This window comes from Sminthopsis crassicaudata, chromosome 2, assembly GCF_048593235.1.
Source record: "Sminthopsis crassicaudata isolate SCR6 chromosome 2, ASM4859323v1, whole genome shotgun sequence".
Lineage (NCBI taxonomy): Eukaryota > Metazoa > Chordata > Mammalia > Dasyuromorphia > Dasyuridae > Sminthopsis > Sminthopsis crassicaudata.
Window position 1 is genome coordinate 386,928,820 of NC_133618.1, and position 19,134 is coordinate 386,947,953.

A 19,134-nucleotide genomic window follows, 5' to 3' on the forward strand; every position below is an offset into this window, starting at 1 on the left:
TAGGGTTCAGGAACTATGCTAAGCAGTTAGTATACAAAGAAAAGCCATTTCCTCCTTTCAAGGAGTTCACAATCATAAAAAGAAGCTCTGATAGGCTAGGGAAAGAGTATGCTGAAATCCAGGAGTGTAGCCAGGTGGCAAAAGATAAGATGGGTTCCTTACGCCCTCTCCATAAATAGGGAATGGGAACCCTTTGCCCTCTTCTGTTAGAGGGAAATTAAGTTCTTCTTTCTTGATACCAGTACTTTCTTGAACTCTCAGAACACACGATATGCCCTTTCATCTAATTGTTTATCTTTATATTCATTCAATTAGATTATAAGATACCCAGGAATTTATTGTACTGTTTAAATTTTTTGCATTTACAGTACTTAATATGGTTTCCTATACATACTATTATGTGTCTCAATAGAAGGACAGTAATTTAAGTCATTTAAACTCTTAGGAAGAATCAATTTGACTTTAGATACAGCTGGAATGTGTTGCTAATAATGTGTCTTTATGATTGAAAGTAGAATTTTGAAAAGAATCAAATAATATAATTATATGTACTTGGTGACCATTTTTTATTTTTTACTGATTGAACTACCAGTTTGGCTTCTTTGTGGAGTAAAAGTGGGTAGAGGGCTAGAACTATGGAAAAGTATACTTGAAACAAGGATACTTACAACAAAGTATTAACTTTGTGTGATTAATGAGATAATGGTTCTCTAGTTCACACATACTTTACTTAGTGTGCTGTAATGATGTAATCATACTGAGGTATTTAAGGGCTGAGAAGACTGGAAATGAGACATTCCTTCTTTGACCAGCCTCCTGGTGGCTCTCCTGCCTCCCCTACTCCTCCACTAAGATCAAGACTGGGCCAGAATAAAGACTCTAGACTCTATTTCTGACCCTTCTCATGGTGTTTATCCTGCTGAGACCGAGGCCTGTCCGGAGGACCTCCAGAAAGCTAGCTCTAATTTGTATTGTTCCCTAACGTGACTTGATTTTAGTTCACTTGCATTCTCATTCATCAGATCACATGAATACTGTTATTTACATCATATGTTATTAAATAGTTCTTAGAAACAAAATGTGAATAGAAACTGTCCATTTAAACAAAAAAAACATCTCTTGCAGGAACTGAAAGATGTGGGCCATCGAGATCAAATGGCTGCGGCCAGAGGAATACTACAGAAAAACATTCCAATATTATATACAGCTGCCCAGGCCTGCCTTCAGCATCCTGATGTAGCTGCTTATAAAGCTAACAGGGACTTGATATACAAGCAGTTGCAACAAGCTGTTACTGGGATCTCCAATGCAGCCCAGGCCACAGCTTCTGATGATGCTTCCCAGCAACAGGGCGGAGGAGGAGAACTGGCATATGCACTCAATAACTTTGATGTAAGTTACATTATAAAAAAGAAAATTAGGACTGCTGTTGCTCAAATAAAGTGTCATTTGAAAAGGGAGACCAGCAGGGATTCTGTGGTCATTTGATAGAGATATTCATGAATATGTTAGTATTCTTAAATAGAAAGAAATGCTTATGAAAATCACTTTATTTGATCCTGTCTTAGCTTGCTAGATCAAAAAAAAAATTTTTTTTTTAAATATTTCTTATGAATTAATACTGATTTCATTTATATCAGTTTGTATTTCCTGTGAGATAGCTCATATTTAGGAAAACTGGATGGGTTATTTGCAAGTTAATCTGCCTAGAAATATTTATCCTCTCAGCGCCAAGATTAGAATATCGTGCTATCTGACATTAATCAAGTAGGAGCAGATATCGGGGTCAAATACTCTTGATGCAGTACTTCAAAATAGTATTTTAAAAATGCTGTTTCATATACCTTGTGGCAGAACATTTTAATAGAGAGCATTAGCATTAGATTTTTATGCTTCTTTCCTATCACCTTTTGAAGCAACAGTTAGGTTCCAAAAAATTCTAGTACTATTTTCCCATCATATACCAAAGCACCTAAGCATTGGTATGTAATTAGCTCTTTTTCCATAGGACTTTGAGATTTATACAGCACTTTACTGACAAATGACCTTGAGAAGTAAACTGCAAGTGTTATCTCTTACACGTGAGGAATCTGAGGCTTAGATCACAGTAAAGTCTCAGATGTCAGAATCAAACCAAAGTTTCCTGACTCTTACATCTTGCCTGCCTACCTGGCTTTGTTTATATGACCACTGCTTGCCTTGAATATGTTTAGCCTTGTGGAAATCACTTTACTTGCTTAGATCTCAATTTTTTTGTCAGTTTCTTTGGAAGTTGAACTAAGATCATATCTAAATTCACTTTTAAGTCAGTTCAGTGCCAAAATATGAATAGTAGGTAGAATTTTTTGTTTTTTTATTGGCATTATTTTCTTCCCTATAGCACAGATTCTTTTTTTTTTTTTTTTTTTTTTTCAAATCCTCTTCCGAGGTTTTGAAAGAAGCTGGATTCTTTCTCATTTGCAAGGATGCCTTGATACTTATTATAAGTCACATTGTAAGCCTAAAATATTAAGTAGCTACTGTTGAATTATTGCAAGAGGATCTTAAATATTAAATAACTTTAATCATTGAAAATTGTGATGATAAATTCTACATGTGAGCTGGCACTATCGTCAGGTCCTCATAGGATCAAAGCATCATAGAAATTAGATCTGAAAGGAACCTTAAGAGTCATTTACCTCAACTACCTCATATTATGCAGGTGGAAACTTGAGACTCAGAGGTTAAGTTACTTGGCCAGTCATGGAAGTACTATGTGACATAATCAGCATTTGACCCCCAACACCTCTGACTCTAAATCTTTAATTCTCCCCACTATACTGACTGATTTGATTATAAGCTTGTGCTCTACTTTAACACTAAAACTTAGGATTCTTTTTTGCAATTAAAAATAGCCTATTGCTTCAAGTAAATAATACCTACTAGCAAATCTTCAAAGATTCTCTAGCCATGAGGCTATTGATTTTATTACTGCTTGAATTTCAGAGGCATATCATATTTATTGTTAGTTAACATCATGCAATTTTATTTGGATTGATTCCATAGGAACCTCTTCTGTTAAGAGAAAATGGCCAGATAAATTGTGGTGTTAAAATAAAATGAAAGAATCTATCTTTCAATTTCAATTTGTAGAAATTGTTGACTAAAGAGAAATGAGAAAGGAGTTCATACTGAAAAGTAGGAAATTTTTTTGAGCATTTTATTTGACTAAAAAAATTGAAGTTGATATGAATGGTTTTGATAAGAGTTATGGCCCCTTTAGTTAAGAACTCACAAAAATATTTGCATAACTATAAAAGCATGTTTATATGTAGTTAGGTAAATATTTTGGGGAGGAGAGAAGGTAAAACTTATTTGTCCATCTAAGGATATTACATATGTGCTGTGTATTGTCCTGTGACTAGATCTCAGGATATATCTTCTTGTGAATTGCTATTAGTCTTATTGCTGATGATTTGATCCTTAAGTTGGCAACATTTACTTTGAGAATGGCAAAGGGATTTTTGCTGCATGTGATTTATTATGGCAAAGGAAACAATATTGGTAATTCCCTCAACTGGTACATTGGCAAGATTTATTCCCTAATATAAATTGTCTAGAAAGTCGTACTTAGAAAGTTCTCATAGTGGATAGTTGATCTTGAGTTCTTGAAGTTTATGCCAATGGATTATGAGTTCTCAAACATACTACTCTACTAGAAGGAGTTTGAGTATGGCCAGAAAAAAAGCAATTCTGTTTCCTGATGGTCAGGCTAGCTTAGGTACAGAGAGACTTCTCATCAGTAGGTGAACTACTTGGTAATGAATTACTTGATTAGTGCAACCCTTAAATTTAAAATAAATCTCATTTTTATGTAGCCTCTTTCCATTATTGGAGTGCCAATAATAAAGTAGTAAAAAAAAAAAAAAAAAAAAGGTAATGGGGGCTCTGGAAAATTGACAGTTTTTAGATCATCTATAAAATTTGAGTTGGTACTCTAAATATGAAAACTATGTTCAATGACCAGTAAGTGAAAATAATATTGGAAAATTTATTAATATGGTGTGTAAAGGGAAAGATAGTTCATGGTTATTTCTTGTAAATAAAATAATTGTCAGAATTTGTTTCATTCTAAACAGGAAAAAACATGATTATAAAGGGTTTTGGGTAGTTATTGCCAACATCATAAAACATTTGCAAGAAGATCTATTAAAAAATTAGCAGTTAAAATCCTTCATATTAAATTGACATTACTTGTTGACTTAATTGCAATAGTGATGAATAAGTCTGAAAGCTTGAGTCAGAGAAAAGGAATTAGAGAAGTATAATGCTTAGGCCTAGATTCCAGAAATTTCGTGTCTTTACATCATACTTTTCTTTCAGCAAAGAAATGCTAGAAATGGCAAAAAATAAAGTTGATTATATTTTAAGAGACAATAAAAGGCTTGTTTTGATATGAAAATAACTCTCAAGTTATCTTCCTTTGTAGACACACCACTAACTTATTTAAGGAAACATCAGTAAACAGCTAGAATATAAAATAATAATGAGGGAAAGGTGTCTTATAAGTATAACATCTTGAACTATTTTTGAACAGGTAATTAATAATGGAAATGGGTAACATACAATGCAACAGAAACAAAATTAACACTAATTATAATACTTTTATTTAAAAAATTTAACTATGAAAATCAAAAGGTCCTTTGAGAAACACTTGGTTGGATTTGGTAAGCAATGAAAGATGATGATCAAATTCTATATTAGTTTAAGGTTTAAAATAATTTATAAATCTTATGGAGGAAGATGAAAGAAGTAGCAAAGGGTAAAAACAAAAATTTTTAAAAGCCTGGTGAAAGAAACAAGAAATCCTAGGAGATATTTAAAATGGAAGGAGGGCAGAAAAAGAAGGGAAAATGGATATCTGTAAAAAAAAATTTTCTAGAAAACTTTTTAACCTTTAGACTCTAAAATTAAAGTCTCGATAAGTTTATAGATAGAGGAGGTGTAGCAATAGTCTATGGAGAACAGAAATTGGGAAAGCAGATACATTGAATCAAGTCTATATCGAGGAGATCTCTACTGAAGGTAAAGAAATTTTGGGAGTATTAAAGGATCAATTTTCAAAACTTTGGATGAAGAAGATATCAAAGATTTATTTACCTTCTATACCAATGATGCAGAATCTTTTGACTCACGTAAATCTGGGTCATCTGCCTACTTATCAAAGGACATTCTTGTAAAGACAGTATCTCTATCATGTCAAAATTGACTGATAGATCTGAAAAATATAAGATCCCCTGTACTTATAGTTTGCTATTATGAAAATGCATTTTTGCCCTAATGCTCTTTCCACAAGGTGCCTTCTATTCATAGCTCCAAAATCATTCAAGATTTCTTGAAAGATATAGTAAAAGGAATGTCATTCTTCTGTGACTTTGATTATAAACATCAGGCAGGCATGAAATAAGAATGCAAATAGTATTTATCACCATAATAGAGAGAATCCAATGTGGAATCATCATTGAAGAGGGATTCCTGTGGATATTAATACCACCAAGTATCCTGTTTATGAATGACCTTTTGCTATTTAAATTTAGTCTTGAATATTAAAAGTCTCCTGGAAGAGATCTGTAATCATTTGAAAGAGTTTGAGCCCATTATCTACATAGGAAAAATCAAATGGATGAAGTATTTGTTCAGATTAGGATATGCAGATGTATATTCTGCATATCTTCCATATGTTTTATCCTGTAGAGCTTTGCCATCACTTTGCATGTTAGACAAAATAGCATAGATGGACAATGAATTGGACACAGAATTAAGCAAAATTGCCTTCAGAAAATTACAGAGTTTTTTTAATGATCCCAAACTTTTCCTGGAAAAAAAAAAAGATTCATCTTTTTAAAACTGGTATTTTGTTGTAGTATAGGATGTGAAGTATGAAATATAACATATATACCATGCAGAGAGCAGTGGAGAAGTATGTGATGCCCATGAGCAAGCTGCAATATACAACCAGTAAGGAATTTCAAAGAATAAGAATGGATAATATCAATGGGCTAACAAAGGAGGAAATGAACTGATCCCATGATGAGGGATGGCATGAAGATAGCCTTAGTGTTCCACTGGTTTCCTTAACTTGTTTGTTGGACCCTTGTGGCAAATTTAGTAGAATGCATGACATGACTATGTTGTAAATTGCATTGTTGGAAAGAACATTTAGATTGATCCAGATCCATTTGAATAGTTTGCAGTCAGTCAACAAGCAGTGCCAGGCAGGCACTGGACTATGTTCTAAGGATACAAGGAAGTGCTTCTCAAGTAGATCATATCTATCCACATGGAGGAAGAGGGTATGTCAAACAATTCTGTCTATATAAGGTATGTAGAGGGCAAATTAGAAGTAATCTCATGGAATTAAGGGGAAAGGCACAGAGTGGGCTTTTAGCTGAGATGTGAAATTAGGGAGGAAATTCAAATTAGCTGAAACTTGAAGGAAGACAAGGAAATACAGAGTTAAGAAAGGGAGAAAATTCCAGGAATGCAAAATGTCCAGTGGAACTTAGACTCAGAAGATGAAACTTATTATGTGAAGAACCAAGAAGTGACTTGATTTCCTTTGAAAAGGAATTCAAGATCATTAGATTTGGCTAATAAAGTATGTCAGGTATCATTCCTTATTTTACTTCTAATAGTAGGTAAGCTTATTGAGATCTTGGTATAGTGCCTAACCATTGTAAGTGCTTAATAAATCCTTGTTGATTGAGGCACAAACAAGAAGTTTAAGTGACTTGTCCATGTTCATACAAGTATTTGTTAGCAGAACTTTGGTTTGAACCCAGATCCTTCAAATTCCTATAGAGTATGCCTGCCACTTGGTTGATGTTTCTGTAAATCTGCTGAGACTGATATTCAAGAATGGTAGATTCCTTGAAATATTTTTCTTAATGCAAAATTTAATTCCTTAATACATAAATCATTTGGTACCATGGTAGGAATGAATTTCATGGGCTGTACTTGCAAGGCATTTTCCCAAACTGTTTTTAGACAAATTTCCTGCCCTTTGAAATACGTAAATGAAATCAACCAAAGAACTAAAAAATACATTAGGAATGGAAATAAAAGGCCAGAAGGAATTGTAAGAAGATTAATAAGTTGCAATACAGATGAGAATGAATCTAAGTTTGAAACTTAGAGATAGGCCCACAAAGTTAGTGCATTTTATTGTGAAACTGCTTTTAGAGTCAGTGAAATTTGGGCGATGATAGGGGTTTTTTTTTTTGTTTGTTTGTTTGTTTTTTTTTTTGGTGAGACAGGATCACACAGCTAAGCTAGTAAGTGTCTAAGGCTGGATTTGAACTCAGGTTCTCCTGACTTCAGGACCAGTTTCCTATGATTATTTAAAAAATAGTTTATCTGATGTTACAAAGTCAAGCTTATTATATACAGTCTATATACCATGGCACTTTTTTTTACAGGTTCAGGAGAAAATGAACTGTTTGTTCATGATGAGATAATTACTTTGGACAACTTTAATAGTTAGCATTGTACAGATGGGCTTGTAGGTACTCAAGAGTTCAGTAGTTTGAATTTGATTTAAGCTGACATATTTGCATCTGTTTTTTTCTGTAACATACCTCATAGAGGCCAAGTTTTGCTAAGTTTTTGGTTTGCAGTACTTAGTAAAAATGAACTGCCAATTGAACATGGCTCATCATTATGTAGAATCATCCCTGGAAATGTTACCTTCAATCTGTCATGAAGTATGTTTGACTGTATACTTACTGAATTGTGATCAGTTTTTAGTTTATCAAAAATCAAGGTAATGACATAGTTATAGATAATAGATAATAATCTTTTCTTTTGTAGAAACAAATAATCGTTGACCCTTTGAGCTTCAGTGAAGAGCGTTTCAGACCTTCTCTTGAGGAGCGCCTGGAGAGCATCATTAGTGGAGCAGCCCTAATGGCGGATTCATCTTGTACTCGTGATGATCGACGAGAACGTATTGTTGCAGAGTGTAATGCAGTTCGACAGGCCTTACAGGATCTACTTTCTGAATACATGGGAAATGTAAGTAGGAGGGCTTAAGTTGTCTTTATGGACTTCTATTCCTTTAAAAAATTGCTAAAAGCAATTTAATCCAAATCAATTATGGCAGAATATTGGGTAATTTATGGAGTTAACTTATTTTGACTAAATTATTGACAATTTTTTTTTCTTCTTCTTCAGTATTTGGCTGGTGTTATTACCTTAACTGCAAAATACCAATACTTTCCTTGGAGTCTTAGATTTTTTTCACCATATTTCTTAGCATTGAGAAGCTGTAGGCAGAAGACTTTTGAGAAGCTGCCACTTTTAATAATAAAATACAGTTTTAGATCTAATTGTGTGAGAATATGCATGCCACACAAATTTCTGTCTCTTCATAATTGTCATTTCTAAATTGCTTTTCAACCAGATGGACAAAAATTAGAATAGGGCATTGATTCAAGCATTTCCCTAATAGAAAATTATCAGACTGAATTTAGAATATTTTTGAACTTAGAATTCTGCCACCACAGAGCTTATGATCCTGAGTCTTTTTGTGCAAGATAATATTTACACTTGTGTATTTTGTCTAAAGGCCATTTTTTGCAGTCAGTCTTTTTTGTATCTTAACCCTCATGAAGAAGAAGTTGGGGTAAGAAACAAGTGATTAGCACTTATTAAGTGCCATCTATTAGTGCTAAGCTTGTTGGTTGTTCTTCATACTTGAAAAGGACCAAATTGACATCATTAGATTAGAATTGAGATACAGTGTGTCTGACTGTGATTGATCAGATCAATATGAGCTTGGAATGCTCTGCCATGGGTTAGATACAACCTGTACTCAATAGTCCCTATGAACATTTGGTTCTCTAATTTTATTCAGCTCATATTTCTTTTGGGTTAATTAAATTCTGCTTTAGCACATTCTCTGATGAAGACACATCATATTGGGTGGTCCTATACCAGTGTCTCCCATGTCATATAATCAATTCTGAAGTTTAAACTCACAGTCTAATCTGGGAGCCAATATGGAAACAACTATGTACAAAAAGATGGAGAAAAGCTAAATTGGCAGAGGTAGTCTCAGAAGGAAGACACAAAGATGGAGAACTGATATAGGCTTCTTGCAGAAGATAGGATTTTAGCTAAGATACTCAATGGTAGCCTTGAAAAGCCAGAAGGGTGTTCCAGACATGCATCTTTCAGTGAAAATGTATAGTGAGGAAGGAGTTGGAAGCTGGAGTTATTGGATAACAGAGAGGAGTGAAGTGTAAAAAAGGCCAGGTTAGGAAGGGCTTTAAAAAAAACACCAGTTTATATTTCATGGAGGAAATAGGAAGTCACTAGAGTTTATTGAATTATAGAGGTTGAGGGTGAGGTGTGATGTGGTCAGACTTAGAAGATCATTTTGACAGCTGAGCAGATTATCAATTGGAAAGAATTGAGGCAGAGAAGTGAACTAAAAGGTTTTTTATAGGGCCAGATGTTAGGTCATGAGAACCTGCAGCAGGGTTATAGTACCATCAGGGAATAGAGAAGGGTTTATGGGAGAATTTTTACAAAGGTAGAAATGACAAGATTTGACAACTTGAATGGATATGTATAGAGTTAAAAAAGTAAGGATGTTTTAGAACTGGAATGATGATGGTGTCCTCAATAATAATAGGAAAATAGGGGCAGCTAGGTGGTGCAGTGGATAGAGCACCAGCTCTGAATTCAGGAGGACCCGAGTTCAAATCTGATCTCAGACACTTAACACTTCCTAGCTGGGTGACCCTGGGCAAGTCACTTAACCCCAGTTGCCTCAGGGAAAAAAAAAGAAACATTAGAAGATAATATTTTTTTGGGGGGGAGGGAAGAGATAATAAAAATTATGTTCTGAACACATTGAGTTGACTATGTCTATAGAACAACTAAGAGTTGGATGTGGTGAGACTGAAGGTTAGAAAAGAGTTTGGGGCCTGACAAATAAGAGCTGATGAGGTGACCAAGTGAAATAGTATAGAATTAGAGTGAGATCTGTGATTCACAGGTGTGAACTAAATAAAGATTATCAAAGAAGAATGAGGAGGGGCTGACAGTTAAGGAGAGAAATAGGAGAAAGTGTCACGAAATCTTAGATCTTAAGAGGAGGATTATCAACAGTGTCAGACAAAGAAGAGAGATGAAGGAGGGGGTCATTAGTGATTTTGGAGAAGCCAGGTTATGCAAGAAAACAAGGAGGAAAGGAAATGGTACCATGTCTTGTGGACTGCCTTTTGGAGAAGAAGCTACAGGAGAGAGGCAGGGGAACCAGGAAAGGAGGGGAACGATATAGAACAATAGCTACCATAGATGGACAGATAAGTGAATACATTCTGTAAAAATCAATTTGTAAAGAAAGAAGAAAATTTGGATTGTTACTAGAATGTTAGCAATCTATATTTTTTCATTAAAAATTTTTTTGACCTTTCCCCATATTCTGTCTTCTGTTGACTGTGTTCAGGAAATTCTACTAATGAGTTATGAATGTATGTTCTTTGAGTGAAGCTGAATGCATTCCCTTATTTAGCTTGTTTCTACCATGTTGTAAAATTAGTGAAGCATATTGAATTTTTTTAAAGCCATTGCCGTGTTGTGATTGTAGCCAGCCTACCTTAGAAAAATGAGATTAGCGGCTCAGTTAAATCAAGTGGAAAAAAAACAGTTGATAAGCCATGGTGAAAATGTGGAACACATTTCAAAAAAAAAACAAACAAAAAAAAAAAAACAACTGTATTTAAGCTTGAAGATTTCAGAAGTGGCTAAATTGAAGCATGAATTACACTGGTGGTGTCTTAAATAGGGTATCAAAGGACAGTAAAACAAAAACAGATCAAATGTATGTGCTAAATTTGAACTGAGGAGAGTAGTGCAAAAGTCACTCATATATGGATGTGCTTAAAAAAAAAGGAAAAAAAAACACTTTAATACTTAAGCATAGGCAATTAATTAGTACCAAGTGTATTATCCTGAGGACAGAGTGACTAAGAATTAACAATTAAGTAACTTGTACTGCATAGGCAAACATTGAAAGGGGGAAACCATAGTGTAGATTAGATATTATATGGCATAGTTGAAAAGAGCACAAAAGTTGTGCTCATTTACTTTCTAGCAAGGTTCCTCAGGACAGTAATCCCTCTGGGTCTCAGATTTCAAAGTTGCAAAATGACAGGGTTCACCTTTAAAAAGGTTTAAGTTAGAAATCTTGAATGAAAATTAATGTTTTACTTAATATGTATAAATAAAATACAAAGCTTTTAATTATGTTTAACAATTATTTTTTTAGTCCTGAGTGGGACACAAGGGAGTAGTTATTTTGTAGTCATTTTGGGGGGGGGAGGAAAGTTGAGAGTTGTTTGTTTTGGGGTTAAAAGATGTTTATCAACCAGAACCATCCAGGCTCAGTGTTATTTGTTGTTTATAAGTGAACTAGCACATGCAGAGCTCTTAACTAGCCAAAGGCCAATCAGCTAAGATTGTTTATGAACTTCCAGTCTAACTCTGTCATAAGAAAGACCCTAAGTCTTTGACAATTTGGGGAGGGGGGGAAATAAATAAGGAAATATCTATGTTACATTGAAACTGTAGGCAACTTGAACTAATCAAACCTGACCTATATTGTGACATTTTATAAGGCAAGCTTCATTATTCAGTTTATGGATTGCTAAGATTCCATTTATTCTGAAATCAAATACATTGAGAGCAGATGAAAATGCTTAGATTGTCATCCAATGTTGTCATATAATGTTTAAAAAAAAAAAGGAGCAAGGAAACAAAATTCTCTGCTTTGGACTATCTCTTGGTGTCAAATATTGTGGCAATTGTATATAATTGTGCATTTTTTGTGCTATATAAGTGATTGAGCTTATTGTATTTGCCGTAAATTTAAACTTCATTAGAATTCTAGGGTATCTTCCAATATTTATGTCATACTTCTTTTCTTTGAATAGCCAGATATACCTTTAATTTCTTTTGACTTCCCACTTTGAGCTTTTGTAAGAGGATTCTTGGAGGATAGAGGGTTTGGATTTATAGTTGGAAATGTTTGGATATTAGTTTTGCGCTGAATGAAAAATTTGAATAAATAAAGATTAACTTTTTGCCTTTCTGTAGTATGAGAACCATAATTGTGGCAGTGAAAATATGACATTTTTATGGTCTAAACTAGTGGTATCAAACATAAATTGAAATGGAGACTATGTGTTTGACATAACTAAACTGATGATGAAGTATGAGTTGTTTTTGTTTTTTAAACTACCTTAATGAATCAAGCCACAATTTAACTTCAAAACGAACAAGCTTGAGAAGCATTTTGTGCCTGTGGCTTGGCAATTAGAAAGTACATGACCTTTTGTGATCATAAAATGCCATGTTCATTTATTAAATAAAATGTACATACTTAATGAAGCAATAGTAAAATTTTGAAGGAAAGATGATAGATCAGAGATTAGGAAGCATAGTCAATATGCTGGTCTACAAATGAGTAGGATTTTACATGTCAGAATTGATCTTGGACTGTATTTCAATATTTTAACTTATAATACATTAGAAAAACAGAAGATTTTGTAGAGCTAGAACCTCCTTACTGAGTTGAGGGTTGTTTTAAACAAACAAAAACCATAATCCTTAGTTTCTTGAAGTTTTTCAGTTGGACTTTTAATGTCTCAGATCATTACACTTGCTGTTATTTTCCCACACACCACCAATCCAAGTAATGCACTTTTCCTAATAGGAAGAACTCCAGACAGTCCTCAACTGAGGCATAATTTATAAGGTTTCAGCTCCTTCCTCTAAAACTACTACCCAAACTATTTTCTTTATCCAAAGAAGCACAAATTGCCTTGGAGAATGGATTATGAGGTCAAAGTTGTGAAATCAAGATTTTAGAAGTTATACTGTCAGTATTTTGGATTAATTATTCAGGTGTCTAAAGTTTTTTAGCTTTTGTTTTAAATGTGGCTAAAAAACAATGAATTTTTGAATTTTCAAAATGATACTACTTCTCTGTTGATATTTGAATGAAGTCTAAGTTTGTTTTTTCATCCTAAAAGTGTAAGTTGATAGTATGGAGCTAGAAGTTTATTAGTCTTATTTTCTATCTCCAAATGAGTTGCTATAGAACTAGATATAATTAGGTATTTAACATAATTCCAGCTTCATTTTTAAAAAACTGATTCTTGTATTTTCTCACTTTTCATTTTACATCTAAACTTTGGTACTTGATAAGTTGAAATGTTTCTTCTGGTCAGCAAGCCAAGCTCTGGGATAGTTATTTTTATAAATGTTGAATATTGAATTTCAAAACTACCTTTTACCACAGGTGAGGAACCTTTCAGAGTTCCATTCTTTGCCAGAACAAAATATTGCCTTCTTCCTCTGAAATATTTCTTCCTTAGATGCTTTTTAGTCTTGTTTTACAGAAAGTTGTAACCCCAGTATCTCTTCTAGTCATAAAACAGATTTTGTGAGGACATCCCCAAATAAAACTTTCCCCCATGAATCGATCTTTATTCAGGTTTTTGCTCCTTTCATTTTAAATAAGGTGTTTGTGACTCCATGTCTCCTTTCTTATTTCTTTTTGAATCTAAAAAGTTCAGGTAAACTGCTTTAGAAGTAAAGTTGTTAAGCTCTTCAGAAATAATGTGCCATGACCTTTTATTTATTTATTTGGGGGCATAAGTCTTTTTTTAATCTTTGCAGATACAGCCAAAGTAATTGCAGTTTAACATTAAGTTTAGTTTTTTAAAAAAAATTATGTGTAGATTAACTTCTAGCTACTTTTGAGACCCCTTGTTAATCATCCTAAATTTAATTCTATAGGGCAGTTATCTGGGTAAATCCCCTTTCTTGTTTTAAGAGAGGATGCATAGATTTGATTTGTAAAGCAAAAAACTCTTATTCTGTTGTTTCTGAGCCAGCCCCCATTTTAATCTGTTAAAGTAATATAACATGCCCCAAAACCAAATGGACTAAAATAATTAGAAGTCAAGCCACAAATATTTGAGTAATAATTCAGCTATATAGTATTGAAAACCCAATGCATATAAACAGATATTGTTGACTATTGGGCTGTTGTAGAGCCCAGCACTTAAATATATTACAGATCCTTAAGAGCACTTGTGTAAAGCCACATGTATTAGGAGAAATCAGTATTGTTTTCCCACATCAGAATTATGCAATGTACAATATGCAATTAATGCAATGTGATAAAATGCAGTTTTATTCTTTCTGTCCATGAGATCAGTAAAATTTTAATATTAAAGGGAACTAATTGAATTCATCAGTTAAACAGTCTTTTCATTTTCTCCAAAGAATATTAATTTAATTTTTTTTTCAGGAGAATTAATAGACTTTTAAAATAGGCAAAATCATATTTCAGTTTCACTTCAAGTTGGATTCAAGTTGATAAATTAAGATTGCAGTAATTATGCAAGTTGTCTGCTGCTGTCTGAATTGTTTAGATCAAGCTTTGTCTCTTAGTATAGTACAATGTAACGAAGTATATGTATTAATACAATATTGGCCAATTCAAAATAAGAAAAAATTATTTTTCTAATCTTTTTGTGTTGATAATTATTTTTATGTCACATACTGTATAAATGAGTTTGAAAATTAAAATTTACAAAGTTGTGGTTGGTTACATATAGCAGGGTCAAAGAATTTAAATAGACACCAAAGACTATCTAGTCTAATACCTTCATTTTCCAGGTAAATATGATTGAGTACATGAGTCAACTGGGATTTGAGGCTCTTTCCATTATACAAAGTTGAAAGTTTACTTTGATGGTCATAGATTTTGAACTGGACCTAAAACAATCTAGTCTCTTACTCTGTTATATGCTTCATCCAAACTGAACTATTTGCTGTTCTCTTTAAGTAACCAATTTTTTCCCCTCCATGTCACTGCTTATGAACTTGGAAAGCCTCAACTCCTCCAATACACCTCCTGCCCCACAACATTGTAGGGGTAGAGCTAGAAAAGCTTTTTATTATAGATGAGGTATCTTGTAACCCAGAGAAAGATCAAGTGGTATAATGTGTAAAAGGCTGCATTTGAACCCAGGTCTTCCTGATTCCAAAGCCAGTACTCTTTTACTGCATCTCTTTTGCTTCTCATTAGTTTGATATTGTCCACAAGTGACAAATAGGTTTACTGGCTTTACCAGTACATCTTAAGATGTATTATGCAAATAGTGCAGTATGAGGAAATATTAGGAGAAACCAAATATTTTCAGCTGAAGAGAATCAAGATATGTGTTCCAGAGGAGTGTTTGAGCTGCACATTTGAAAAAAATGCCTCTAAAGTTTAATTGGTTGATTGAGAAGGCAGGGATGTCTTTATTAGAAAGAGAAAAATTTTGAGCAAAAGTTACTTTATGGGAAAAGATAAATTTTAGATATTTATATTTTTATTTATAATTTATATTTATATTATATTTAGATATGGCAAGTTTGTGTCTGCAACAGTTTATCTAGGCAGAAATTCAGGTAGTATCTAGATTTAGAAGTCATTTGTTTAGAAGTGATCATTAAACCTGTGTGGTAGCAGAGATCATGAGAGAGGAAAAAGAGGATGAGCCACTAGATAAGAATTTTGAAGGGGTGAGAAAAGGAAAGCTTAAAGGAGACCTCAGTCAAGAGTTTGATTTTTAAAGCCACACTGTGCTTTAAGTAACCACTTATTTTACTTCTGCTTGCTTATCAAGTATATCAGTTAATTTTTATGTACTCAACTTTTTTTTTTTTAATTTGTCTTCTGTAAGTTTGCTATTTGGAAAGAGTTGCTTTCATGTCAGAGAGAATAAACTATTTGTTGTGGATGATCTCTGTCATTTAATCATCCTATCATCCTTGAGCTTAATTGCCCATCTTTAGGTATTTATAGACTTATTTATTATTCACTTGCCACAGAAAACTGATTTTTTTTTTTTTGTTAATACACCTCTTTTCTTTTAAAGAAACTTTTATCCCTTGCCTATTTTTGTTTCTACAAAATGCAAATTGTGCTTTGCATTCTTTTGAGCATTTGAATTCATAGCATTTCTAATAATAACATATTTAATACATAATAACTCATTGGACAATAAGCAAAGGGAGAATTTACAAAGATTGTATGTTCTGGAGAAGTGTTTTGGAGGGGAGGGAATGTTTGATACTAAATCTTTAAAAATATCGCATTTTGTCTTGGCATTTTGCAAAAAGGAGAGAAAGAAAGTGACATGTGAGAGGAAAGGTTTTAATAATTTGCACGTATTGGATGACAAGGAGATTTGGCGTGATATAACCATTATACAAAATGGGACTTTGGACATAAACTTTCTTCTTATTTTCTTCCTTCCAACCTCCCAATTTATTGTTGTCTTGAGTCTATACTAAGTAAGAGACCTATAACCTGAATAAATAGTCTCAATAATTTGCTCTGGAGAGCTGTGTTTTGATCATCTTACTAATTTAAAGCCTTAAAATGATGAGATTTTTTTGTTATATTTCCTTATGATTAAGAAAATTAATTTTAAAGCAAAAATTAATGGAAATCTGCTTTTTTCTAACTTCTAGATAGCAACTCATTAAGGACAAAAGACTGCCAGAAGAAAATGTCAAATTTAAGCCAGTCTACTTTCTCTGGCAGCTTAACATTTAGTGAATCAACAGTTTTAGGGTATGTCTGTTCAAAGCGAATAGAAGAAAGTGTATTTAAAATTCTCCATGTTCCTAATATGTATATCTTTGCTTGATATAGAACCAATTTTTAGGCTTTTAAAAGTCTAAAATTGGACAAAGTAAATAAATGGGATTTTATTTGTAGTGATTCTTATTATATTTCTAGTGATGCATTTTTTAAAAAGTAAAATATTCAGAAAATGTGTTGGAGATGTTTGAAACCATTTCCTCCAAAAAAGATTTTTTTGGTATATTGGAAGGATTTGATCTGTAGATCAAAAGTATCAAACATATAGCTTAACTAGATTAAAATGTATTTGGGAAGCATTTAACAAAATAAATAAAAATACAATAAAATGTAGACTCTATCCATATGTTTAAATCAGCTTTAATCCATGCTTTAAATCAGCAGTACTTCCATCCTAGAGCTACAGAGAGATGTCTGAAGGAGGAATGGGGACTAAAGTCTGTGATGTGGTATTCTGAAACTGTTGGGGCTTAGGTTCTGTGGCTCTGCTCACAGCTGGAAAAATTCATCTTTACAAAAAAAAAATTAACTTTATGGCTCAAAAAATGTATGTAACATTACATTTTTTACGTTACATTAAACAAAATGTGAGGTCTTCATGTATAGACTATCAATCCCTCTTTTTATTTGAGTTTGACATTTCTGATATCTTAGTGTATATTGCTCACAAATAAGAGTAACTAAAAATTTCTTTGAGAATGAAGTAGTAAAATGCATTAAGATTGCATTTAAGAGGAAAATGAATAATATTTACCTTGAAGTTAAAAATTGAGGAAGAAAAAAGTCAACATCTTGGTAGATAAATTTTATAATGTATGAAAAATTATGACTAGAGTTTCTAGTTTAGTGTTTTGTTTAAACTGCTTTATGGAGTGTTTAGAGGGGATTGTTAAGAAAATGACTTTTAACATCATTTAAAGCAGTTGCAGTTCATATAAAATTTCTTCCTGACCATATTGGACTGGATTATAAGAATATTTTTCTTATAAGGTTGAAACCTATGATGTAATAGAAACAGTTATCTTTAAATGGTTTCTATAAAGCAGATTTTTGGAAACATTTTTAAGGAGTGAACATCAATTCACCAGCAATACATTTAACCTCGTCTGTGGTAGTCTTTCCATTACAGATTCATTCCTTATTCCCCTTAATTTTAGTATCTTCTTTCTTTTTATAATCTCCAGTTTAAGCTAACGTTTCCTCCTCCCCTTCCTTCATTGTTTAGCTGCTGTACTCACTGAGGGGAAGGCTGTCTTTAAGCTTTCTTTGAATTCTTAGTATAGTGCTTGAAGCCAGACAGGTGTGCAATAAATGCTAAATTGACTCATATACTGTTGCTTATTTTTACATATACAGTCATCTGACCTCTGACAGTTTGTGCTCAAGCCATTGATAATTAAATGGTAATTTTTGGAGATTTGTGACCTACTGTGGAAAATTACAGGAAATCTATTATAAATAATAGTTATAAACAATAATTTCAAGGTATATACTTTGTTTCCCAACTCAGTCATGTCATTTTCTCACAGTATTATCTTTGTATCTTGTGCTTTTTTCATAAGAGAAGGAAATCTATGACGTAGATGCGGCAGCTATGCCATGGCTCTGAAGACTGTATATTGCACAAAATACTAATATCTTTCCAGGATACAACTTGTATGGGTGCAGCATATTGTTTGATTTTGTTTTTGTGTGTTCAATATGATCATAATTATTAAAAATGAAGGTTTGAGGAGTTAAATGGCTCAGAAGCTAGAGCCCTGACCCTAAATTTAAGAGAGGACTTGAGTTCAAATTGAGCTTGCTTACTAAGCTGGACAAATCACTTAACTCCATTGCCTCCTTAAGTAAGTAAACAAGTAAATGAACAAATAAATGAAGGTTTTGGAATGGGCCTAGAGTTTTTTGTAGGTAGTCCTGTGTCCCTAACCCTATCAATTGTCTAGGGATGACTATATGCTTATAACTTATTGGGTAATTTAGATCAAAACATCTTAAACTGTGGGTTGTATAATTGAATGTGAAGATAAAGAAAAATTTGGTAACAGTAAAAAGTTTTTGAATACAGTGATCAAAAATAATTCAAAATCAAACACGTAAGAATCCACAGGACTTCACTTGGTTCTGAACATACAAGCAACATTGACATTTTGCACTGTGCATCCATGAATGCTATCAGAATGCCAGTTCAGATTCAAAATGGGATTGTAAAAAAGTTGCAAGTGGAACTGTTTAAGGAGCTCTGATTTAGGTCATGTTACCTGTAGGACCAAAGGATATAATTTATCAACATGTATTGCCATAGACAGTTTTGTGATGTTCCCCATTGAACTGAAGAATTGCTTTTTTTTTTTTTTTTTTTTTTTTTTTGGATGTCTAATTAATTTTATTTTTTAAAAAAAGAGTAGGGAAAA

The 19,134-nt window shown here is 33.0% G+C and overlaps 1 protein-coding gene across 3 annotated transcripts in view; it reads left to right on the forward strand.

Moving 5' to 3' along the window:
* Positions 1–19,134, forward strand: part of CTNNA1 (catenin alpha 1) — a 148,087-nt gene that overhangs the window by 38,244 nt on the left and 90,709 nt on the right. The window contains exons 6-7 of one of the 3 annotated variants that reach the window (XM_074291461.1): positions 1,126–1,392; positions 7,849–8,052. In XM_074291461.1, the coding sequence (XP_074147562.1) occupies positions 1,156–1,392; positions 7,849–8,052 (441 nt within the window). In that variant the 5' untranslated portion in view covers positions 1,126–1,155. Of the gene's footprint in view, positions 1–1,121; positions 1,393–7,247; positions 7,287–7,813; positions 8,053–19,134 lie in introns of those variants that run through there. The other 2 variants (XM_074291464.1, XM_074291463.1) reach the window with 2 other exon arrangements.